General features: G+C 39.3%; 2 protein-coding genes across 2 annotated transcripts; both read right to left on the reverse strand.

Annotated features, from left to right (window-relative positions):
- Window positions 1-2,059: 2,059 nt before the first annotated feature.
- Window positions 2,060-3,550, reverse strand: ppp1r3c2b (protein phosphatase 1 regulatory subunit 3C2, duplicate b). The gene is made up of 3 exons (XM_052094788.1): window positions 3,312-3,550; window positions 3,129-3,213; window positions 2,060-3,020 (listed from the first exon to the last, which is right to left on the reverse strand). Exons 2-3 carry the CDS (start codon window positions 3,140-3,142, stop codon window positions 2,267-2,269), a joined length of 768 nt encoding a protein of 255 aa, XP_051950748.1. The 5' UTR covers window positions 3,143-3,213; window positions 3,312-3,550; the 3' UTR covers window positions 2,060-2,266.
- A 7,350-nt stretch (window positions 3,551-10,900) lies between these two features.
- Window positions 10,901-26,294, reverse strand: gins4 (GINS complex subunit 4 (Sld5 homolog)). Its single transcript, XM_052094789.1, is given in 10 exon segments — window positions 10,901-10,985; window positions 11,373-11,463; window positions 16,208-16,230; window positions 16,232-16,276; window positions 25,451-25,493; window positions 25,496-25,549; window positions 25,673-25,784; window positions 25,842-25,928; window positions 26,197-26,228; window positions 26,231-26,294. Coding segments are annotated over 10 exon segments (636 nt in total).
- Window positions 26,295-27,322: the final 1,028 nt, after the last annotated feature.

Here is a 27,322-nt window from a genome sequence, read left to right on the forward strand (position 1 = left end):
ATTCTCTGTTGACCTCTCTCATCAACAAGGTGTTTCCATCCACAGAACTGCTGCTCACTGGATGTTGTAAAGGCATGTGAAAATCCCAGGAGATCTGCAGTTACAGAAATACTCAAACCAGCCTGCATGCAGTGACATGCGGTAATGTCTTAAAGAGGCTAGGCACTGAGTTATGAAAGCCAGATTACCTGATTTATTGTTTAAGCTAATAATACGTAATAACAGTGAACGTTACGCACAAGCGCAGCATATCAAGAAATGTCCAAATCAGGATGTATATCACGTACTCTCTCTCTCACGCACACACACACACACACACACACAAGCGTGTAAACAGTAAACGTTACGCATTTATTAGATCCTTCAAAACCTCTCGGTTTTCCTTTACCTTTTCATTGTGGTAGGTTATATTCAGCTTCCTTTGCTCGTCAAGTGCAAGGTCGATCCGAGATTTTCCAAAGGTTTTCAGTGTAATTTGACACTGGATGTGAGCTGACGACTTTTCATGCTTGGTTAAAGCCACGGGCAGGTTGTTCAAATCACAATATCCCGCTGAAGTCCAAACAGTCTGACTGGTTGAAAAAAGCAGGCAGGGATAGCAGTACAGCCGCTGATTGTTAGCACAGCCACATAGCCAATCTTTTCTTACATACCAATCAGTTTGAAATGATCGGATAATGTTTTGGGCCCTTTTGCTGTACTAGTCCATCTAAGGCTGGCGTAGACCTCCATCTTGCAATTAACTCATATTTGGAATTAAAATAGAGCTTGGAAAAATTTCTTAATTCCGTGATTACGGCCGGTGCTGTCATTTTGATTTTGAATTTGGCGGGGATTAGGCATGTACACTAGCTGTGGTGTAATGACGTTAGCTACGCAAATGCCCAGGAATATCTAGATTTGAATTGGTCCATGTCTGATACGTAATGGAGATGATTACGGGCATAACATATTTACGTCAAAAGGCACAGCAGATTTGTGCTTTTTGACGTACATGTTAAAGAATACAGGATCAAAGTGCGCATGCGCAACATGGGTTTTCCGCTTGTCGTCTGCAATGAATGGACCGTAAAAGCACTGCTTATTCTACCATATGTTTTTAGATGATTATGCGGAACTGCTACATTTGTCATCATAACGTCTAAACAATTGGAATAACACACATATTGCATATATAAATCACAAGAATAAAAAGTAAAAATACAAATACAAGTTATTGAATATATGAATTTTGGCAGGGTAGGCAGTGCCTAGTTTGCCTACCCAGACCGCACGTCAGTGCCTGCATGGCACCAACAATCATGCCACATCACTGAAATCAATGTTTTTCCCCATTCTGATGGTCAATGTGAACATTAACAGCAAAACTTAAGGCCAAAAAATTACTTTAGAAAGGTGGCAGTAAAACATTTTCTTTTTACACGAGATGGGTAGATCTTGTGTTGCATTATATGCCAATGGCGAGAGTTCAAAACATCCCACTTGTGTTCTTCCAAAGTTGAAGAGCTTATAACTCCAGACGAATTAAATACACCTTAAAATCCTTTTAGATTCTGGTTCAGAACAAACTTCTCTATTGGCATTTTATTATTTAAGGCCTCTATGGGTTTCAAATTTCAGCGTGGCTCCATGCAAATATTACATTTTTTACACATTTTCAATGGTCGAAAAACCAAGCTTTATAGAATTGTATATCCTCATACTTTGTGACCCACATTTGGCTTTCATCACCATGTTTGTCTTTCTTCAGAAAAAGCATTGATAAAATAAAAACATTCAGCCAGAGAAGTTTCTGAAATTTGGTTGATTTTAACTGGAACCACCAAATAATAAATATATAAAAAATAAAATGTTCAAATTCATAGCCTGCCAATAGTGTATGTAGTAGCGTTACCTGCATAGTGGAACTCAGTCATCTACGGATGTGAAAAAAATAATTACATAGGAAGGGAGGCAAATAGACCGATTACTTTAACATTTGACATTTATTTGATATAAAATATTAAATAAAATTCTAAAATTACATTATCCAGTTTATTTAAGATTTGTAGCACTAAATATAAGCAAATGCAAAGTTCTTAAAATAATTTCTTAAAAACATTGTGGGAAAATACTCAAAGAAGCCTCCTAGTGATCAGGACACTTCAAATAAGTTCTTTGTGCCAATCAGGTCAGCAAGCTTTTAACAAAGTGCAAAGTTAAATCACCCTGATGGGTTTATGCACAGAAAATGTGCATAGCTGTACGTTGAAGACCGTAACAATACTTATGCGTCACAAACAAGAATACAATAGTTTTTGGCATAATTATTGTCCCACACAGCATCACTAAATCCACCGGCCAAGTATGACACGCAGAATTCAACCCGTCCTCGGGGGTTTATTTGTTCAGGAACGGCGATGTTAAACTCGAACACATCTGTTCCAGGCTCACCATAACACTGATCCAGGAAAGTACACGGCACGTCCAGGTAACTGCGCCAAGTGTCGAAAGTAATTCGAATATGAACAGTTTTCTCAAAGGAGATATTCCTGACGCGCACGGTGCCCATGACGGAGCGGTTGGTGACCTTACAGCTCTCTAAAAGCACCATGTTTTCTTGCATGCGACTTCTGAACGCCTGGAAATCGACGCAAGGCTGGTCAAACCCCAGACGCAACCTCGGCGTCTCTTTATCACGGTTTAGCTTCTTCATCCGTGGGATTTTCAAGGGTTCGCATGGGATTGTCTCTTCTTTCTCGGAGAACAGACGGACTGTGATGAGAGAAAGCCCTTTGGAGTCGGCAAACGCGACGCGTTTACTCCTGCGGCTGGTCTTGGTTGTTGATAGAAGGGCTGTTGATGGAGAATGGCTGTACTCTAATGCTGGGTGACGGGTGATACAGGGCCGCAGAGGTTTGGGAGAGGACACCCTTAGCAGGTGGTTGAAGGTAGGGGAGATTCTGCACCTGAAGCCTATGGCCAAATCCACAGACAACACAGAGACGGGCATAGCAGGGCTGCCCAATCTCGACATCACACTATGGGGTGGGGAAAATAAGACAACTGCTGATTTACATGCTTCTAACTTCACATCTCAAAATATTCCTCTTATTTTACTCAGACCAGCATAAGAGCGTTAAACTTACTTTGCACAAGTCATGTTCACAACAATCGGAAGAGGTTTATGATTGCAAGTTGCAAAAAAAGTCCTCACGTTGACATTAAATTGGGCTGTTAAAAAAGATTAATAAATAAGACAAATAAGCAAAAATAAGTAATGTAAATAATAAAACTTTCTTTATGCTCCAATTAAAAATAAAGGGTCTTACTGTGCTTTCATTGTGACCATTGAATTATCCGATGGAAATCTCCAAATATCTCGTTGTCACGTAATCTTTTAATTTATTTTTTTCATTTTAAGTAAGAACGAGTGGAGAAGTTCGTTATGACTTTGACCAGCTGAACTTTAGGACGCACGTCACTTCATCTTTTATAGTAACTTGATCCCTCCTCCAAACTCAAGCCAATCAGCTTGACAAAGACCAGGCATGACTTATCAGCCAATAATGACCTGATCTGTCTGAAGAAGAGTACAAGAGTAGAAAGGTATTTGGGTAACATTCACATTACTTTCAAATCATCTAGATTTGTGGTGACTTTCAATCAAGACACATTTACTTTATACACTCACTGAACACTTTATTAGGAACACTTGTAAACCTACTTATTTATGCAATTATCTAATCAGCTAATCCTGTGGCAGCAGTGCATCAAATCATGCAGATACAGATCAGGAGCTTCAGTTAATATTCACATCAACCATAAGAATGGGAAAAAAAATGTGATCTCAGTGAATTTGGACTGTTGCATGATTGTTGGTGACAGTTGGGCTGGTTTGAGTATTTCTGTAACTGCTGATCTCCTGGGATTTTCACACACAGCAGTCTCTAGAATTTAGACAGAATGGTGCCAAAAACAGAAAACATCCAGTGAGCGGCAGTTCTGTGGACAGAGATGCCTTGTTGATGGTCAACAGAGAATGGCCAGACTGGTTCGAGCTGACAGAAGTGCTACGGTAACTCAGAAAACATCTCTGTACAATTGTAGTGAGCAGAATAGCATCTCAGAATGCACGTCACGACAAACCTTGAGGTGGATGAGCTACAATAGCAGAAGACCACGTCAGGAACTTTATTAGGACCATGGTGTTCACAATAAAGTGCTCAGTGAGTGTATATATAAAGGTATATCCTGTTGTTAAAAATGCATAGAGAAAGAAGCCTCAATTACAATCCTCTTATTCAGTTGTGATGAGGAGGAGGGCATGGCCTGGCCGAGAGGCTGCACGCCCAGCGCTGAGTTGTCCAATCAGCAGGTGTGTTTGTCAATCTGTTGTTATACTTTCATTTCAGTGTTCAGGCGTCCCCAGCTTTTCTATCTCTCTCTCCCACTGATTGGGCAACGTATGCCTCCTACACACTACACAACTTTCAAAGATGTCGGATCATGGTACCTTTCATATTATACAACTGTCTGTCTTGTCATGGAAGTTGTAGCGTTTTCAAATTGCACGAGGAATCGGCGACAGGGCAATTTCAAGACATTTCACTATTGAAGAATCCCAGACGACTCTGCCTGGACTCCAAATTACGTTTCAACAGAGTACACGCGAGAAGTGATATGAGATACAAAAACAAATGCATGATCATATGTTATGCTTTTCAGAATATGATGTGTATGTTTTTAATTGTTTATTTTATTGGTTACAATATGAAAAGTACCTCCTACTGAAAATTCGACCTATTTGCTCACCTGACTGTCCAAGAGATTTGGCAATTCCTCTCCAACTCTTCTCTTTCTCCACCCAGTTGTGGTACAGTTCAGATGAAACATTAAATGTTCCACCAATTTTTCCTCCATTTCTTCGGTCCAATGAGACTTTCTTGATACCGCATGCTAGTTGATGTTCTGTTGCAGGTACATCAGGACTCCTCCCACTGAAACTTCCTGTGCCCCGTTTCTTGCTCTCTCATTGGCTGTAGGTGAACGCTGCAGTTGCATTCAGTCAAAACATATTTCACATTGCACGATTTGGAATCGCAGACGTACATTGTAAAGAAATATGTAGGCTATAAACCAACCAAAATGTATACATAAATAATATAAAGACAATAAGTACAAATGTTTTTAACATAAAAGATGTATTATATACATATATATATTTTTTATATCTAATATCAAGTTTTATGTGTATCAATTATATCTCAATATATATTGATACACATAAAACTTGATATTAGATATAAAAAATATATATAGGGCCTATATATTTTTAGAAGATATCGAAACATTTGTTTAATCCAATGAGCATTAAGCTGTTGTCAGCAAGACATTTCCCATCGTGTTTGCAGTTTGTGCAGCTTGAAAAATCAAACTTTGTGCACCTCGCTCTCACTGGACTTTTTTTGGCACACATCACCATATCACAGCAAGTCGGACATATTTCTAACCGGCATGCACCTGCCTCTGATCACCGGTGATCGGTTCTGCGCAGAACTTGCTCATCTCAAACGAGCCTAATGTCACGCGAGAGTTCGGCTATTTCGAACTGCATCAGAGTCCTGGATGGAAGCGCAGATTTAAAGTTAAAAACGTTTTAATTATCGACATGTTTATGATATAAACCTATCGAATCACTTCAGAAGACATTCATTGATCAACATGAGTCGTGTGGATTACTTTTATGCTGCCTAAATGTGACTTTTGGACCGTCAAAGTGCTAGCATGAACTTCTATTATAAGGAGCTGACAGAGCTCTATCTTCTTCTAAAAATCTTAATTTTTGTTCTGTTGAAGAAAGACAGTAATACACATCTGGGATGGAATCAGGGTAAGTGAATTATGAGAGAAGACACCCAGAACGCAGAACACCGAGAGCAAGAGTCTTCTGTTTTATACACTGAATTTTCAGTCCATTGCTTTTCATTTCTGTTTATTACTGTTCATTTTCTTGACATTATTATTAATAAACTTTAAGTTATTACATTTTGATGTTGGAAATAAATGATTGGTAACAAACTGATTATTTTATGGCTTTACTTTGCAGCATCAGGTTTGACTGTAAGCATAATGTGACATTATCGCAAAAACTGACACTTCAAATGTTTTAATATAACTTGTGATTAAATATAGGATAACTACACAGTGGCTGCATGGAACACTGCAGCCATCTACTGGCTATTATTGTCATAACATGATTTTTAAGTAATATATATCTTTTTTCACCAGATGGCAGCAATCTGTCCTCAATACAGGACACATTTTCATATATATTTTTTTCAACTATGTTTTTACTGTAGTGAAGTTACATACTGTATATTTTCTTATCTGCATATGCAAATTAATGGTGACATTGACAATGTGTATGTGATTAAGATCTAAAAAACATAATTTCCAAAAGTTTCATTTATAATTTTATTGTTTTTACTTCAGGTAAGAAGAAAAGTAAATTTCTTAAAAAAAAACAAAACACCTGTAGTGTGTTTGGTCAAAAATGACCACAAACAGAAGAGTAAGCACCCCTACTTGATCAGAATAGGAGGGTTAAATACTTTCTTGATTTTACAGTACATAAACTCGATTTTATACATGCTTTAGAGTTCTTGGTTTAGTTGGCCTAAATGTGAGTCATGACCCTAGAAAAGATTGTGTCAATGTGGACTTTTTTCCACCTATTTCATAATATTGGAGTAACAATTAAAACGATACAGGTTTTGACTTGCAGATAGACGTTTCAGCATGAAAACCTTTCAGACATAAATACCAGGAATATAACTCAGCAGAATAGAATGCTCACGTACATACTCAGTATTGCAAAAATCATCCACACAGCTGTTTTATTGTGTTTCTCACAGACATGGCAGAAGTCACGTACAACTGCTTGCATGAGCTGTAATACAGTGGTCCCAAAAAGTCTTTTGACACAGTTGGATATTTAAGTCACACTTAAAAATGTATTCATTGTATTGCATTAGATAACAAAATATCAAACCAAGTGTGATGAAGCTAGAGCTTTTCTCTTTTCCATTTTTTCACTTTATAAATCAACTGATCTCAAGGTGATATTTAGCAGATGTATTAAGTCATTAAATCTCAAGGTCACACAGGAGTAACCACAGGTGTTGTCCAGCACAACCACGGTGATTAAGGGTGCTCCGATCAGGATTTTTGGGGCCGATCACCGATCGCTGGAATCAGTATTGGCCGATACCGATCACGGGGTCTATTTGAAGCCTTCTATTTATCATGTAGCATTATTTATTTATTTAACTATTCTTAACAAAAATGTATATTAAGTATTCAAATTAAGAGATGATAAAGTATCATGAACTGACAACTGTTTATTTCTTGGCAGGAAACCTGTGCAACATATCCACTCCCTCTCTTAGAGACACAACTTAAACCATAGCTGCCTATGTTATTGAGAACAGCTTAGAGCTTAACAAATATAGCTTTCCTGTGGAATAAATTACAAAAACAGAACAGAGTATTTATACATTTACTTCAACAAAGGCTATAGCCAAAATATTGTTTCAAGTCAGTCAGCCCTCAATTTATCTCTGCATTTAGGAGATAAAGGATCACGGGCAATAAAGTGCACAGCAAGAAAAAAAAAAAACTTTTATCTCACTTCTTAGGGCAGCCCTAACAAGCCAGGGCCATTGTAAGTTCTCTTGGGATGTCAAGAAATGCAGCTGACACTAACAGAACCGCAGCTGCACTATCTAAGAACTATTCTGGAAAGCTCAGGCAGATTTTGTGGGCTTTTAGAGAGGAGTAGAGAGAGGGTGAGTGGGGAAGAGAAAGAGAGAGGGGGGATAGAGATTAGTAGGTTCAGATCTCCCAAAGGTTACTTAAGCGTCAATGGCAGGTTTTTCTTTATAAATTTAAGCATCTCTGCATTTTTGGCAGACAGCTTGTTCCTCTTCTCATCTACAATATTCCCTGCTGTGCTAAAAAGTCGCTCGCTATCTACACTTGTGCACGGTGCACAGAGGTACGCTTGTGCGAGAGCGGGAAAACGGCTTTTATTGTCATGCCAAAACACAAGCGGCTGTCCGCTTCGCGGAAAAACTGGCTCCGATAGGTAGAGGTTCATCTGCAATGTTGTTGAGCTGCTGATGTCACCGCCACCATGTTCCCTATCTTCATTCAACAACTCTGCATACATGACATGCAAGGAGCCAGCTCGTGGTACTTTCTCTGGGGGCTCGGATCCGCTCGCTGCCAGACTCGCCTTACCATTCTGCTGCTCCAGTCCAGTGGCCAGGACATCAGAAAGCAGCCCACGTATCTGGGGCTTGAGTGCGTCAGGGAAATATCTGTCTTTATACCTTTTTATTAACAAGAAAAACAAAACATTAAATTATTAATTTATTAAAAAACATTCAGAATCAGAAATACTTGATTGATCCCTGATGGGAAATTGTGTTACAGTTGCTCCATTCTAGAAATGAAATATGTAACAGCATAGAGAAATTATAAGAAAAAAGAAAACAGATTATAAGAAATGTTCTATTATTTAATGCATTTCGTAGGTTATGGTTGGCTCTTGTTGTGATTCTTCATAGACTTGGCCCCATTGCGTACTCCAAATTTGCATTTTTATTCTGTAGTCTTATTATAAACTATTCCAAATGCTTATTTTTACAGAACATTTAGCTGTATTTAAAGGAAATGCCAACCAGCCTAATGCCTATCAATAGAATAGCACAACAACACTGTATTCATTTCAGCAAAAACTCATTTTATCAATCATTTAGGCCAAACTAGATAGTCTTGCGATATGAATTGGGGAGCCATAGAGTTGTCAAAAATATAGATTTTTCAATTTATATCGATTCTGAATTTAATGTTTTCAATAGTCATTTGCCTTCGTTCTCGACTGCTATTTAATTCGCTCTGACAGCGACACACACACATACACACACACACACACACACACACACACACACACACACACACACACACACACGGGAATGTGTGAATGAATTTTTCTCACCTTGGATCGAGCACTGTAGCGATGGTATATAGGCTCTCGGATTCAATGTCTTTGAATCTGTTCTGGACCGCTTCCAACAACGTGGCTTTCGAAGTTTTTACACCAAGATCAGTCTCTGCCGTTTTCTCAAGAAGGCGAGTTAAAGCTCTGATGGATGGTATAACATCTGCAGCCGATGCGGTTGATGAGCTGATCTGCTGTGTGAGGTCTTCAAATGGGGCGAGTAGAGAAATCATATTTTCCACCAATTTCCACTGGCTACCGGTGAACATGGAAGGCAAGTCATAGTCAGCTCCATAAGCACACAGGGCACGTTTCTGTTCCAGCAGACTCTGTAACATATATACAGTACTGTTCCACCTGGTAGGTACATCTTGCTGTAGCCTCTTGATAGGCTGGCCAAGTTGTTTCTGAATACTTTGAAGTCGGGAGTAGGTCAGCTGGGAGTGTTTAAAATGACCGACGATGCACCTTCCAGAGGCTATTATATCAGCGATGCTGCATTGTGACAAAACTCCATCGGCCACGGTGAGCTGGAGTGTATGAGCCATGCACAGCAGACTGGGTAGATCCGCATCCCTCATGGCCTTTACCATGTTCTTGGCATTATCCCTTAGAATAACGTGCACTTTTTCCTTCGGGATTCCCCATGCTCGAAACATGTTGCTGAATGCGGCAGCAAGAGCCTCCGCGGTGTGTGACCCTGACAACTCTTGAGAATGAAGAACAACTTTTTGTAGTTTGAAGTTTTGATTAATAAACTGCGCTGTTAGGCTCAACATGGACATGGGACATACACTCGAACTACAAATGTCACTTGTGAAACTGATTGATGTGATGTTGTTCTTCATAAGGCTGTCGACACTGTTTGGTATAACTGCGGCAGGCATACATCAGTGAAATATTTACGCCCTGGCAGAGTGTAGCGTGAATCCAAGTACGACATGAGTCGCCGGAAACCTTCGTCTTCCACAATAGACAGCGGCTCGTGATCAAGGCATATGAATTCCATTATTTTGGCTGATATTTCTTTTTGTTTCTTGCTGTCATTGCTGTAGGGTTGATGTCGTTGCAATGTCTCTGTTACCACAGAGTGAGTGGCGCCTGAGCTGCCAAGCGGTCCCGCTCTCTCTCTGCCTCATATTCCTTTACGTGACTAACCTTCAAATGTCTGATGAGGTTGGTGGTGTTGAAATGTTTTTGGTGCTTTCCACCTCGTGGGATTTCCTTTGCACACACGTTGCAAATTGCAAATTTATTGTCTTTTTCAGACACCTGGTAGAACTGCTAGACCGCTGAATATAGTGAAGCCATTTTAGCTGCACGTAGAAAAATTGATCGGCTTTTCTGATCAGCCTTTAAAGAGACCACCAATCAAACTATTTAAAACGAATATCGGCCGATAACGATCGGCAGTCGATTGATCGGAGCACCCTTAACGGTGATCATTTAAAAAACATGTATATCCAAACCAACAACTACCCATTAACAGAAAACCAAAGCTTCTGACTGAATTGTTAATTCTGCAATAACTGAGCAATCAATAATTGATTAAATAGTGGCAAGAACAGAACCCATGTCAATTCAGACTGTCTTAAGCACTCTCTATAGAAATACTGCAGTGTATTGTTTTGGTACATGTCTATTTGTCAGACAGATTTTTAAGCTCAGTAATAAGACACCTCTCTTTCATGCAAATTTGGCATTTTAAAAAGATCAATACTTTTTGAGTCAAACATAGGTGAATGGTCAAGGTCCAAATGACAGCAACTTTCTATTGTCCAACCAGAGTTGGGCATCAGTTTTGCATCAGTCATGTAAGGGGCCAGAGTACATCCTCATTCTGTTCCAGAGGTTCTAAATAAATTGCACTGCACCGTTGGCCATAGTGCAATAATGCATTAGATGCTGAGAACCTTTGTCCAAGTCCACAACATACTCCCTGAATAGGGAGACAGAAAAAAATTAAACATCAGTAAAAACTATCCCAAGGAATACTGTTCTGACAACTGTCCAAGAATACTTTACAGTCAAGAATTCAGTTGTATTGCTTTTTTGTCTCATCAAGCACAATAAAATGTGAAGAGCAGCTACTGATTTTATACATTGGGAATTCATTGAATCATGAAAATAGGTCTGACACATGGTTTGATGGGAAGGAATGAACAAATATGAGGGTCTGATGACATCAGCCAAAAAGGAAAATCAAATTAGATGTGGAGCAAGTCATTACATTTTAGAAATGTTACATTAGAGACAGCTTTAGCATCGGGACCACACCTTAAAATGCTGTCTTTTTGATTTAAATTAAAGGGACAGATGACATTACCTTTGCACATCGGTCTCAGGTTCCACAAGGATGTTGTCCCGCCTCTCCTTCACCCTCATGAACACAAACAAGTCCAAACATGACTCAGGAACTTCACACCACACAAACATACACAAATTTACCCATTAGTCAATCATTGTAGTCTGCCATTGAGACAAGCTCAAACATTCAGAAATAAACAACTTGCTAAACTAGACTCCCAGTTTTTTCTGGTTGACAAATCAGTCTTTCACAATGATGTGGTGGAATTTTGGCCCCCCTCTTCTTTGCAGAACTGCTTTAGTTCAGCCACATTGGAGGGTTTTCGAGCATGAACTTCCCATTTAAGGTCCTGCCACAGCATCTCAATCAGGTTTAAGTCAGGACTTTGATTTGGCCACTCCAAAACATTAATTTAGCTTCTTTTTAGCAGAGGTGGGCTTACTCCTTATGCTTTGGATCACTGTATTGCTGCATAATCCAGTTGTGCTTGAGCTTCAACTCACAGAATTGAGCTCTCCTTTAGGATTTTCTGGTAGAGAGCAGAATTCATTTTTCTCTCAATTATTGCAAGTCACCCTGACCCTGAAGTAGCAAAGCATCCCCACACCATCACACTTCCACCACCACGCTTGACCGTAAGTTTGATGATCTTTTTGTGGAATTATGTGAATAATGATTTATTCCAGATTTAATGGGACCCATCTTCCAAACATTTCCACTTTCATCTCATCAGTCCACAGAATCATCAAGGTGTGTTTTGGCTTAATTCAGATGAGCCTTAATGTTCTTCAGGGTTAGCAGTGGTTTTTGCCTCGCCACTATTCCATGAATGGCATTTTTGGCCAAGCTCTTAAAAGAGGTATTCCCAGTAATCTCAAACGCTCTTCTAAATATTATTAACTCCTCGCTATCCTTAAGAAATGTCCCAAGAAACTTAAAAATTACTGTTAACAAACCACTTATTACGAAGCCACAGATTAATTTAACTGGTGAAAGTTTCAAGCGATATTTTGATGTCTGCTGATTCTGGGAAGCATACAGTGTTAGTTTTGCTGGATCTTACATCTGCCTTTGACACCATTGACCACAATATTATGCTTAATAGACTACAGGCACTATTAGGGATATCTGGATCAGCTCTGAAATGGTTTTCATCTTACCTTACTGGTAGAAGTTTTAGTGTTTATATAAATCAGAACATGTCAGACACTGCAGGTTTATTGAGTGGTGTTCCGCAGGGTTCTGTCCTGGGACCGATTCTTTTCCTTCTATATATGCTTCCTTTAGGACAGATTATAAGCCAGTTTCAAGATGTCTCTTATCACCTGTATGCAGATGACATTCAGTTATATTGCTCCTTTAAGCCCACTGAGTTATTTAAATTATCATCTTTAATGAACTGTCTGAGTAGGATTAAGCAGTGGCTAAATGACAACTTTTTAATGTTGAATTCAGCTAAGACTGAAACTTTAATCATTGCCCCTGAGCAGAGCATCCCTCAGATAAAGAAACACATTTGTGACTTAGGTTCGTCTGTTCAGCCCAGTCTCAGGAGTTTGGGAGTTGTTTTTGATACGGCCATGTCTCTGGAGAAACATTCAAAACATCTTATTAAAAACTGTTTCTTTCAGTTAAGGAACATTTCGAAGATAAGAGCCTTAGTGTCAAAAGCGGAGCTAGAGATGATCATTCATGCTTTTATCTCGTCTCGCTTGGACTATTGTAACAGTCTTTTTATCTGCCTTAATAAGAAGGATCTTGGTCGTCTTCAGACTGTCCAAAATTCTGCTGCTAGGCTTTTAACCCACACAAGTAAAAGGGCACATATTACTCCAGTTTTAGCTTCACTTCATTGGTTACCAGTGCTATTCAGAATGCACTTTAAAATTCTGGTCCTAACTTTTAGAGCCCTACAAGGACAGGCACCCTCATACATCTCTGACCTGATACAGCTGCGTACATCCTCACGTAGTCTGAGATCAACAGGTCAGAGACTATTAGTTGCCCCCTTTGCACATTTTAAAACTAGGGGGGACCGTTCATTCCAAGTTGTTGCACCCAGGTTGTGGAACGCTTTGCCTCCTTCAATACGCTGCTTGGATTGTGTGGAAAAATTTAAAAGTCAGCTAAAAACTTTGCTTTTTAAAGAGGCTTTTGATTAGTTTGGAGGATGGTTGACGCCAGTCTATTGTGTATGTGTTTGAGTGTTGCTTATTTTACTTATATTTTATTTTATTTTGTTTTGTGATTGAGATGTACTTATGAGAGCTGCTTATGCTTTCTTTTGTTGTGAAGCACTTTGTGATCTTCATCTGAGAAAAGTGCTATACAAATAAATTTTACTTACTTACTTACTTACTAATTGGCCAATTCAGACTGATTTTAAATCTATCATTTATGTCTCAAATACTAGAAAAGTTAGTGTCCCCCCAACTATGTTCATTTCTAAAGAGAAATGGAATATATTAACAATTTCAGTCAGGATTTAGGACCCGTCACAATACAGAGACTGCACTTATCAGAGTTACAAATTACTTGGTCTTATCATCTGATTACGGCTGCATTTCTCTTCTAGTGCCTAGATCTTAGATCTTAGTGCTGCCTTCGACACGATAGATCACAACATTCTCTTGAATAGGCTGGAGAATTATGTTGGCATTAGTGGACTTGCATTAGCATGGTTTAGGTCCTATTTATCAGACAGCTACCACTTTGTATGTGTAAACAAGTAATTGTCAAATCAAACAAAAGTTAAGTATGGAGTGCCACAGGGATCAGTTTTAGGACCACTGCTTTTCTCCTTATATATGCTTCCCCTGGGAGATATTATCAGGATTCATGGAATAAGTTTCCACTGCTATGCAGACGATAACCAACTTTATATTTCTCAACAAAAATTAATAATTCTCCAAATTAGTAGAGTGTATCAATAAAATATAAGATCGGATGGCCAGAAATGTCCTTTTAATCAATTCCTACAAAGCAGAGGTACTAATGATTGGACCAAAAACCTCTAAAAATAAGCCGCTAAAATATAATTTGACTCTCGATGGATGTACTGTTACGTCGTCTACAACAGCGAAGAACTTAGATGTTATATTTGATACCAATCTTTCCTTTGAAAATCTAATTTCCAATGTTTGTAAAACAGCATTCTTCCACCTGAGAAATATTGCTAAATTACGTCATATGCTTTCGGTTGCTAATGCCAAAAATGTATGCATACGTTCATGACCTCAAGACTAGATTATTGTAATGCATTACTGGGAGGATGTCCAGCAAGTTCAATAAATAAACTTCAATTGGTTCAAAATGCAGCTGCCAGAGTGCTGACTAGCTCTAAGAAGTATAATCATATTAGCCCAATTTTATCATTGTTACATTGGCTACCTGTTAAATTTCATATTAATTAAAAAATTCTGTTATCTACATACAAAGCTTTGAATGGTCTACCTCCACAATAGTTTAAGTGACCTTCTGACATGCTATATTCCATCACGTTCATTACTATCACAAAATCCTGGCTTGTTAATAAATCCAAGAATACCAAATCCACAAATGGAGGTTGATCCTTTTCATACTTGGTTCCTAAACTATGGAATGGTCTTCCTAACACTATTTGGGAATAAGTGAGGTGTGTTTCAGTTTAAGTCTAGACTAAAGACTCATCTATTTAGTCAGGTATACACCTAATTTATCCTTCAACTCACAATTAGGCTGCTTTAGTTAGGTCCAACCAGAAACATCCATCATGATCTTTAAATCTGCATTAAATTGAATAGCATCTACACTAATATAATTCTATTTGAATCCATGTCTCATCCTCGGGATTCATATACGAGGTTTCCAGAGCCTGCCAATATCCAGCTCTGTTCCTGCTTTGTGTCGGACTTCACTGCTACGTGTCGCTGAGAGATGATGACAAACTACAGCCGGTGCTAGCCAGACATTACTTCAGTTTTTTGACTTCAGAGGATGAACTGATGCCAAATCCAACTGTAATACATCAGATACTTCATATGTCACTGCCTGAACCTTGGATTTAGGATGTACTCACCGAAATGCACTTCGACTTCTGAATCGAAGTTCATAAAAAAATATTTTATTTTTATTTTTAAAACACTGGACCTTAACGCTTACTGAATTTACAAATTTAAAAACATGACTTGCACCGCACACAAATAAATAATATTGGCATTATAGTCATGTTGTTTAGCCAGGGGGGACTGGCCCCCACAGTAAGTCTGGTTTCTCCCAAGGTTATTTTTCTCCATTAACCAACATCTTGTGGATTTTTGTGTTCCTTGCCACAGTCACATTCAGCTTGCTCACTGGGGATCTAAATACAATTATTATTTAATTTCTATACACATTTTAGAATCATATTTAATAAAACTACACAATGATCACTGTAAGACATTAAAGATATTACAGTTTCTTTTTTTTCATGCATGTTTTTCCAGCTGAACCCCATTATGAAAGTAGTTCCATCGATTTGGGAATTTAGTAAAAGTAGGGGATACTTTTTCAACCAGGCCCAGTTGGTATTGAATAACTTTTTTGCTTCAATAAATAGCATTATTGTTTAAAAACTGTATTTTGTTTTTACTCAGATTGCCTTTATTTTATGCTACATTTTGTTAGAATTTTTGAAACTTTTTAGTAAGCGCTAAACAAAAACAGAAGAAATCAGGATGGGGAAAATTATTTTTCACAGCACTTTCATTGTAAATATAAGCTTACATTTCTTAACTTCTTATTACCCCTTTTTTAATGGACAGGATTATGTTCAGAAATGTTGGTTAATGTTCTACACAAGTTCAAAACAACATTTCTTTCTCAATGTCTCTTACCAGCCTTCATCATGTCAATGGAATTTCAGAGCCACAGCTCGAAGGTACACCTCTATGTTGGCCAAATACCTAAACACACAAGACGTGACTCTTTTAATGTGACTCTTGTTGCAGTTTTTTGTTTGTATTGTCTACAATTCTTGTCTTGGATGTCGTCTGCCTTATTACCTATTATAGACAAACACTTTTCACTTGAAATACCTCAATGCCGACCTGCTGTTTTCAATCACTTCAGCGGAGCCCTTTGTCTGGGCTGCGTAAGCATAGCCGGAAAAGGGGAAGGAGAGTCGGCGTTCTCATCACACTAAGACGTTGTGCAAATCGACCCCCACTACCCAGCATTCTATTGGCAAATGTTCAGTCTCTGGACAACGAGCTCTGCAAGCTGAGAGCACAGATCTCTTTCCAATGAAAGATGAGGGACAGCAGCATTATCTGCCTTACAGAAACTTGAATGTCTGCGGAGGTTCCAGGCTCAGCCATCGAACATGTGGGGTTCTCAGAGCACCAAGTGGACAGAGTGAAAGACCTCACAGGTAAAAGCCGAGGAGGTGGTGTATGTTTTATGATCAACAAATCCTGGTCAAGTCTTTCTGCTCTCCTAATATGGAATTCCTCATGCTTCTGTGTCGGTCATTCTGGCTACCAAGGGAATTCACAGCGGTCATTATCACAGCTGTGTTCATCCCCCCACAAGCGGACACAGACCGGGCACTCAAGGAACTGTAAGAGAGTATAAGCAGGAAACCGAAGCCACGTTCATTATGAACCAAACCAAATCCAACTTGAAGTCAATCACACCAAAATACTTCCAACACATCAGATGCAACACAAGAGGGGACCGGGTTTTGGACCATTGCTACACTCCTCTGCCCACAATTTGGCAAATCGGACCACTCTTCTGTTCTGCCTGCTTACAGGCAAAAAGTGAAAACGGAAGCACCCGCCCTAAGAATGTGGGTGTAACCCCATTCTTTCCGACGGTTGAATATACGTAAAGCCGCGGGTCCAGACGGCATTCGGGGCCGGTGTTTTTACGCACATTTTCAAACTCTCCTTGTCCGTGGTCTCTACATGCTTTAAAATGTCCACCATGGTGCCTGTACCGAAGCAATCCAAAATCACTTGCTTAAATGACTGGGGTGCTGTTGCTCTGACCGCCAACATCAGAAAATGCTTTGAGAAATGCTCTGCTCTGTGCTGCCTGCCTCACTGCAGTTTGCTTACTGCAACAACATCTTCACTGATGATGCAATTGCATTTACTGTACACTACACACTGCTCTCTCCCACCTGGAAAAAAGGAGCACATATGTGAGAATGCTGTTTGTAGACTTCAGCTCAGCATTAAACACCATAGTGCCCTCCAGCTTGATGTGAAACTCTGGGCTCTGTGCTTAAAGATCCTGGACTTCCTGTCAGGCAGACGCCAGGTGGTCAGAATGGGCAGCAACATCTCCTCACCACTGACCCTCATCACTGGAGCCCCGCAGGGCTGTGTTCTCAGCCCACTCCTGTATTTCCTGTACACACATGACTGTGTGGCAACACATTGCCATCAACAATTTCGCTGATGATCTGACGGTGGTAGTCTGATCACTGACAATGATGAAACTGCCAACAGAGAGGTGGTGCACACTCTGACACGTTGGTGTCAGGAGCACAAACTCTCCCTCAACGTCAGTAAGACCAAGGAGCTTGTGGTAGACTTCAGGAGAAAAGACAGAGAACAAAGCCCCATCACCATCAATGGAGCACCGGTGGAGAGGGTCAGCAGCTTCAAGTTCCTCAGTGTCCACATCACTGAGAACACACATGGTCCATCCACACAGAGGCCATTGTGAAGAAGGCTCACAAGCGCCTCTTCTTCCTGAGAAGGCTGAGAAAGTTTGGAATGAACCACCTCACACTGTTCTACACCAGCACTGTAGAGAGCATCCTGACTGGCTGCATCACCGCCTGGTACGGCAACAGCACCACATTCAACTGCAAAGCAATGCAAAGAGTGATGCGAAAAGCCAGACACATCATCGGAGGTGAGCTTCCCTCCCTCCAGGACATCTATACCAGGCCGTGTGTGAAAAAAGCTTGGAGGATCAATGACTCCAGCCACCCGACCCATGGGCTGCTCTCACTGCTACCATCAGGCAGGCGAGATCACAGGATCAGGACCCGCAACAGCTGACTTCATGACAACTTCTTCCCCCAAGCGATCAGCCTTTTGAACACTCTCACGATCAATAATCAGCACTGCACTTTATTAATCTTACACTGGGCTGTCATAAATTATATTTGCTCTTAACAACACACTGGCAACTGACTATCAGCCGACAGCCTGAATGTCAATCCAACACAATACAATCTACTGTATATTTTATATATACTATTTTTATTGTATACTGTGTATTCTATATTGTGTGTATGTATATTCTATACTGTACATTGTATATTAATATTTGTATATTGTGTTGTGTGTAATTATGTGTATATTAGTTTTGTAATTGTGTTGTGTAAATCTAATGTTTATTGTAGATTGGTATATGTCTCATCACTGTCACTGCTATGTTGCTCGGAACTGCACCAAAGACTTTAACCCATTGTTGCACTTGTGTATATGATTGAGTGACAATAAAGTGATTTGATTTGATAAAGAGATAGATCACCCAAAAATTATAATTATCTCATCATTTACTCACCCTCATGCCATTTCAAACTGGTATGAGTTTCTTTCTTTCTTTTGCACAACAAATTAAGATATTTTGATGGATGTACTAGGTGTTTTTGTTAATGCAATGTACTGCAAGTTAACTGGGTCCAAAATGTCAATTTCCGAAAAGCACATAAAGGCAGCATTAAAGTAATTCATACGACTCGAGTGGTTTAATTCATATCTTCTGAAGCAATGTGATCGCTTTGGGTGAGAAACAGATACAAATTTAAGTCCTTAATCACTATAAATCTTGACATCCGAAGTCTCCTTGGCGCGTTCAAGCAGAAGCTCATTTACACACTTCCTCACACCTCACACATGTGCCGAGTGCTACAGTGATATATTTCATATATGTCATACTTTTTCATTTAAATTAAACTTTTAATTTGGTGTAGCTTTTATTTTGAAGTGTTTCTGTGTTGTTAGACAAAGGAGCTCTGGCGTAATGACCATGTGTGTTCTCAGTGATGTGGACACTGAGGAACTTGAAGCTGCTGACCCTCTCCACCGGTGCTCCATTGATGGTGTTGGGGCTTTGTTCTCTGTCTTTTCTCCTGAAGTCTAATGCAAATGTTTTCAGTGCCCAAATGCTTAATAAGTGTTTGAACAAATGGTGATGTTTCAGTGGTAAACACTCGACTGTCCCAACTTCTTTGGATTGTGCTGTAATCATCTGATTTGAAATTGTACATTTAAAAAAAAAAAAAAGAAAAACGAAATTCACAGGTTAAAACATCATATAATGTGTAGTTGTTGTAGTTTCAATATAGCAAAGGGTGAATATAATTTACAAATCAGTCCCTTTGGTTTTTATTAGTATTTTTCATACTGTCCCAACTTTTTCAGAATTGGGGTTGTACAAAACAAGCCCAGGTGTGACTTGTGATAGAAATCAAGTATTTTCTAGTCTATGAAAGGTGCATTTAAATTACCACAGAAGTACGTTGAGTCTATCACCCATCACTATCAGTAAACTATCACATAAACACAGATTGAGAAATTTTTTGGCACTTTTCCTCCGCACGTTATGGTTTACTACTGCCGTGACATCATCTTGAACACGACACAAACTTACCAAAACAATAACACAACCACTAGCTATTAGTTACTAGCTCATTGTGCTGCATAAAGCAGTTGTTGCATGGTGATTTTACACAAGTGTAACAGTTAAATTGGCCTGGTTGTTTTAGAAGCAAGCTTCCAGTAGCTGCAGAGAGTTTAAGAGATTTAATGCAGATTATAATGAAAATAAAGCCCATGTGGGGACTAGATCTTTCAATTACTCAAACTCCCACATAGACTTTGTGAAACATTTCATCAGGTCTCAACGCCAGGCCCGGATTAAGAATTCAGAGGCCCCTGGGCACAGTGTCTTGTAGGGCCCCCCACCCCACCCACACAATCAAGCTTTTGAATTTTTGGAAACTATTTGCTGGTAACACCTATAGCGAGCAACTAGCTGGCATATGCAAGCACATAGTGCCTCACCTTTACCAATCCAGTTATATGAATCAAATTCTTCCATAATTAACACACAAAAACAACAAAGACAAAGATCCCCCATTTAGCCTGAACAGACTGTAGGGGCAAGTGCTGTTAGCGAGCACCTATGAAGGCCGGAACGGTACACGAGGGGGTGGGTGGCCAGCACCACACCCGACCGCCTTTGTCTCCCCAGTGGCAATGTTTACACACTGCACCAGGTACTCATTTTAGGCTGAGTCGACCTAGGGGAGGCCCGGGACCGGTTCAGATATTCGTCACTGGTGTTGGCTATGAGCGGGAATCGAACTCAGGTCGCCAGGTTCATAGCGCAGTGCGCTAACCTCTACACTACCGCTCCCCACCTATAGCGAGCAACTAGCTGGCATATGCAAGCACATAGTGCCTCACCTTTACCAATCCAGTTATATGAATCAAATTCTTCCATAATTAACACACAAACACGTACACACACCCATTAATGTAGCTTTCCTGTCTGTCTCTCTCTTCCTCTCCTGTCCTCTACTCCTCGGCTCTACAGAGGCTGCCGCTCTTTGTCTCTCTCCCCCTCTCCTCTTCCTGTGATGAAAAGGATGCAAACAGTATAGGTCATCTTAACTCAACTTTTTTACTCTTCTTTATACTCTTTCTTCTTTATACTAAAACAATTCTGCACTTATGTATTTAGCACTTTATTATTCATGGCCCCTAATGGCACTTTGTTTGATGATTGAATGATAGTGAAATGGTAGTAGACACATTACAAGATGCTGTAAGTATTATGGTATAATATTGGTTGCGTACAATACAAATTACAATTGCTGGTGTATGACCTGTCCAACTATTGACAAATGTACTACATGTAAGTCGCTTTGGATAAAAGCATCTGCCAAATGCCCTAAATGTAAATGTAAATCAAATGTAAAATAAAGCAGCGTGTTTTTGTTTTTTTTGATAATACTATATTTCATGTAAGTTTCTCTCTCTCTCTCACACACACACACAATACCTCCTCCTCTCCTCAGGGTCTGTCTGTCTGTCTGTCTGTCTTTCTCCTCCTCTCCTCAGTCTCAGGGTCTGTCTTTCTCCTCCTCTCCTCAGTCTCAGGGTCTGTCTTTCTCCTCCTCTCCCCAGGGGCTGTCTGTCTCATCCTCTCCTCCTCTCCTCAGGGTCTGTCTGTCTGTCTCATGCTCTCCTCCTCTCCTCAGGGGCTGTCTGTCTGTCTGTCTGTCTTTCTCCTCCTCTCCTCAGGGTCTGTCTGTCTGTCTTTCTCCTCCTCTCCTCAGGGTCTGTCTGTCTGTCTTTCTCCTCCTCTCCTCACTTTTTTGTCTGTCTGTCTGTCTTTCTCCTCCTCTCCTCACTTTTTTGTCTGTCTGTCTGTCTCTCCTCCTCTCCTCTCTCCGGCTGCCCTTAAAAAGACTTCTTCCTGGCTTTCCTTTTAGCAAACTCAGTTACAATGTCATCAAAATCCAAGTCCATGACCAGCTGAGATTCAATGGCCATCAGTGACAGTGCACTGAGGCGCTTTTGTGTTTGTGTTGTTCTAAGTTAATTTTTTATTCTTGCCATTTTTGAAAAAGATCTTTCTCCTTCAGAATTTGTAACCGGCAGTGTCAAAAAAATATGTAGGGGTACAAACACATTGGGAAAAGTATCTCTATAAAGTATCTGAACTGGATAATTTCATCTGCAAGGTTCTGATCTAAATCAGAAGGATATGAAGCGCAGAGTGCTTCCGCCTGTTTATGAACAGTGGGCAAATCCTCTGATTCCATGTTCAGTAGAATCCCAAAGATGTCATTAATGTTCCGGTATGCATCCACTCTATGGTCTAAACAGCTGACAAGCTTGTCAATAATGACATTGAATGTTTCTACCTGGTATCGCTCCCGGCCTTTCAGAGTTACTTGATGCTCTGTACATTCATCTGAAAATGCTTTGCGCATTTTGACCCTCTGCAGTTCATCTTTATATGACTGGCACACACTGGGAATGTTCTTCGCAGATCTTTCAAAATGGTCAAATTGGTCTCGAAGTGATTCAACCCATCATCTCAAAGACTTGAACAGATGAATTGCAGTGATCAGATCCATATTAGCTTTTTGTAATGCCTCACTTGTCACTTTGAATCTGCTTAAGACACTGTGCCAAAACTGTGCCATAAATGACATGTCAGGATAGCCTGTGCCTACTATCCACAAACAAATTGCTTTCAACTTATGTGTGCAAAATTCAGAATTCAACGAATGTGCAGCAATTTCTACAAATAGAGACATTTTTGTGAATAAAATGTTGTATTTTGTATTAGTGATCATAATTTGCGCATGCAACAAAGAGGATGTAGCAGGTGATGCGTGCATTTATTGACGTCTTTTCTGAGTCGATCTCATTTGAGTGTATTCGGCAATGCTTATAACGTGTAATTAAACACGTTGAGTTTATATTCTGGGCTCATCAGATTTTTTTACATAGTATTATTAGTATGATTTTTACTGTCTGTTAATAACACTGTCCGTCTCTTTATGTTAAGGTTTGTATTAATTTCGATATGCCAGAGGGCAGAATAAGACAGGGAATTAAAGAATGCATTGTAGTTATGTTGACCTACTGTTTTCATAACACTGGATATTCTGTTAATTCATACTTTTCTAAAACGTTGCATAATGGCAATTAACTTATTTAGCAATTACACTAGTGCTAGTTTTGTTGCCAGTGTTGCTCAAATGCACGCATACGTGTCACCACCAGCAGTAAGTACCTGCATGTGTTGGGAAAAGGGAGAAGAGCGAGTTCGGCAAAAGGCGGATTCGAACTCTGGCCGAACGCGTCAAAAGCTACCATCATGCACCTCACGCCTTACGCTACAGTAGTTATTTTGTGTCGAGTGTCTTTTTGCTAAAAAAACAGGCACCGGGCCGGCACGTAGTGCAAATATACGCTCCGTTTTCAGAAATGAAAATTTTTTTTTTTAAATAAATAAATCTTCCCCTCGCTTGGGCCCCAAGAGCGCATGGGCCCCTGGGCCCGTGCCCATAATGCCCATTGGGTAATCCGGGCCTGCTCAACGCTAAGGATTTTTTCTACTGGCACGGTCGGGCCAGTGCTTCAGATTTTTAATGACCCTGCCAAATTTTTCACTAGCTGTTTTTACCATCATGGCTTTAAAAATGTGTCCTAAGATAATAATTTGTTTAATATATTATGTTTTTAAGACAATGTCCCCCCAAACTGAATCACATTTATAATTTGCAAGATATGATTTATGCCTTATGTTATCCCATATAAGCGCTTTACAGATATAAATTCATAAATACATAATATTAACCTCCGTCCTGCCATTTACATGTGTTTTTAAGCAAAGAGATCTGTGGTGCAGATGATGGGTTTTCGGTCACCCGTTTAGTCATGCAACTTTTGGCCATAGTGTAATCACACACAGGATCAAAGATTTAATCACTGAGTTAAAGATGTGATTACTGGCTGAATGAAATAAACATATGAATCCCTGAGAAGAGACTTCAAAATCGGTTGTGACGTGTAATATACATTAGGGGGATATTTGGCCTAATCTGTGAATTAAGAATGTGCATATAACTTGAAATCAGACAATCTAAAGACCAACACTGCCTGATGCACAAAGCCCAAAAACACCTGTATTGTCCAGAAATGAGACATGTAACAGGTGTTTTATGAGGATGATATGAAGTAGCTAAACAGCTCTGATAATAATATCCTAATAGCATAGTGATCTTGCTTCTTTTCATATGAAACGCCATTATCATGTCAAATTAATGATTACGTTTTGAAACTTACATAAATGTATACTTACATTTTGAATATTGAGCAGCTTGTGATTTCCAGACACGTGTATAACTGGGGTTTAACAAAGTTCATTACATCTCATTCACGCTTCATCTCTAAAATTAATTAGAGAAAATGTGTTTGTTTTTTTACAGTGGGAATAAAACTAGTGCTCTGTCACTTTACGAGAGCACATGCATGTTAAACAGTCTACACTGCACGGAGAGAGATGATGATGAGACATATGCACGGAGAGACATGGATTTTCAGTCCTATAGAAAGAAACTGTTGATTTCTTGTGTTCCAATGTGTGGATTACTCATTTTCACCAACAGGTAAAAATGAAAACTGTGAACATGGAATGTGCAGGGACATCCCTTAATTCATTAAGTGGGGTTATTTCCTGCTATTTTCTACACATTGGTAATAGCTGCTGCTAAGACACATGGAAAAGAGTGAGGACAGTGCTAGAAGAGTGTACTTGGTGTCTGCACAATGTTTTGCATGCACGCAACTGTGCATTGGCGCATCCAGTATATTAGGCGCTCGCGCATCTTTGGGAGCTAAATAGAACCAGTTAGAATACTTTGTTCGCTCAGTGTAATTGTTGTGCTCTCTCGCTTGTTGTTTTCTTGCACTAATGTTATAAATGCAGCCCTGGCCCGATCGGGCAAGTGACAGTTCTAGCAACTGGCCCGAAGCTGTCACACACTGGCCCCGGGCCATCGGGCAGTCCTTATTGTCGAGCCCTGTTAATGTTACTTGAATTGGTGATATTTTAGTGCATTTCTATCTATTTCTATTCTTTTCTTTCCTAAGATAGAAATAAATGCATTTTGACAGCAAAAGAAGTACATATAGTGTTTAAAAAAAAAAATTAAATATGCACTTAACCGCGATCAACTATGAAAAATTATGCGATTTATTGCGATTACAAATTTCAATCGACTGACAGCACTAATTTCAACATATACAAATACATAAAATCAAAGGTTTTGTTTGTTAACATTAGTTAATGCACTATGAAGTAACATGAACTAACAATGAACAGTTGTATTTTTATTAACTAACATTAACAAAGACTAATAAATACTGTAAAAAAATAAAATAATATTGTTCAATGTTTGTTCAAATTAACTAAAGCATTAACTAATGTTAACAAATGGAAACTTTTTGTAAAAAGTTACCCAGTTTGGTTCTCCTACGGTTGGTATGGATTTTATGGAAAGGGTTCCGAATGAATACACTGACTCTTAAGCGAAGGCAAACTCCCCAGGTGACAAAAACGAAGGATTCCGTCAGCACTTGACTTTTCCTTTTCCAAAACATGAGGGAAAAACTTCTCTATCTGAACAACCAAGAAAAGACAATACTAATATAGTACATGTACATACAGAAGGACTGGCAATTGACATTAAAATAGAAGTAAAATTACTGATTAGTAAATATTTTAGTAATTTAATAAAGACATCTTCAGGAGTCTTGAGCGAAAATAGCTGCCAAGAACAAAGTGGATACGATCGATCTCCATGCGGTGAACAATGACCTTCACGTCACCTTTCCTCACCCTCTGGAGATTTTCCTCCTCCACACACTCCACACTTTTTTCGTTCTGTGCATCTTTTCATTTGTTCACACCTACTATGTGTGTGAGCTGCTCCATCACACACTCCACCAGCTCTGATTTGTTCTCCAGCAGTTCTGGAGAAAAATTCTCATTCATCCAAGCCTGAAGCAAGGGATGACAACAAATATCCATCACACGTCATAGACAGCATAATGACTGACACATATTAAACAACACTGCTCTTGAATTTTATTTCTATTCTGCAATAATACATTTAAATGGATCTAATTTATTGTTTTGTTTTCCTCATTTTTTACTTATTTTATATAATTGCTGAGCTTGTAGTAAATTACATTTCTTATAAACAAGTAATGCTTTATGCTGTGTTGTTGATGTAGATCTGTAAAACACAGTGAAGCTCATCTCTCACCTCCTCCAGTTTTGTCATGAGCTCTGTTGGGTCATCACATCCTCTTGACTCTCCTCTCCTCCTCTGAGATCACTAGCATCTGACAGAGCATCTGTCATTGTGATTTACTGTAACAGCCTAACGAAAGCTTACAACAAACCAGTGTTGATTGCACACAAGTTTTGCAAACTGACAACGGAGTGCAAGTCTAGTTGTGTTGTCAGTGAACAAACCCAGCTAAAAATAAGGTTTTGTCCTTACTTCATAAGAAACCTAAAACGGAATCCCTATATTCGCACTGTTTACATTCTACGGAAAGAAACCTGCGGAAATTCGTGCCAAAAACATGACAGGATGATGACGCCATCTTATGCTCAAGCTGATTAAAGTCGCGCATTTCTGTACCAAATGAAAAAAAAGTACCAAAACAACAACAACAACAATAATAAACAAAACAAAAAATATTCCAAGTGCGTGTAGGATTTATATCAGAAGCGTTTATAAGTTTTTAGATTAAAGCTTTTTTCGTTTTCTACCGTTTTTCTAGTTCTATTAATCTGAGGAAAAACCACATTTGTTCAAATAACTGGGTTTTGAGAAATTTATGATTTTGTTAAATCAGGCAGAACATAAATTCTATGGTCCGTGTGTCATCCGATCATTCGATTATTCCATTTAATCTGGCAAACCAAAAACGAAATAACGAATCAATGTTTTGTTTTTCTGTTTTTCTGTATGAACCAAATATGAAAATTTTCGTTCGTTTGATTGCTTTCAGCTCGAAACGGGAAATATAATAAACAAGGAAACCAAAACGAAATAATGGGTCGAATATACGTTGTCTTTATTTTTCTTTATTTGTTTTCCTATTTCCCACGGTGGATTCAATTCTGTTTCGCGCATGCGCAGTGGATAGTTTCAAAGGAGTAGGTCGCTGAGCGCCAAAAGCGTAGGGTTCGGTCCCAGTTGGTCAAACTTTCCAGTTCAAATGGCACTCGAACCATACATGTCTTTTATTGAGGACATGTTTATGAATGGAATGCCATGTCATGAGATCTCAGTAAAGATGCAAGAAATGGGTGTCCAGCGTGGAAGCTCTGAGATCAGCATCCGGAGACTACTTGCCTATGGGATCAATTCCATGCCA

The sequence above is a fragment of the Xyrauchen texanus genome, chromosome 27 (assembly GCF_025860055.1).
Source record: "Xyrauchen texanus isolate HMW12.3.18 chromosome 27, RBS_HiC_50CHRs, whole genome shotgun sequence".
Taxonomy (NCBI): Eukaryota; Metazoa; Chordata; class Actinopteri; order Cypriniformes; family Catostomidae; genus Xyrauchen; species Xyrauchen texanus.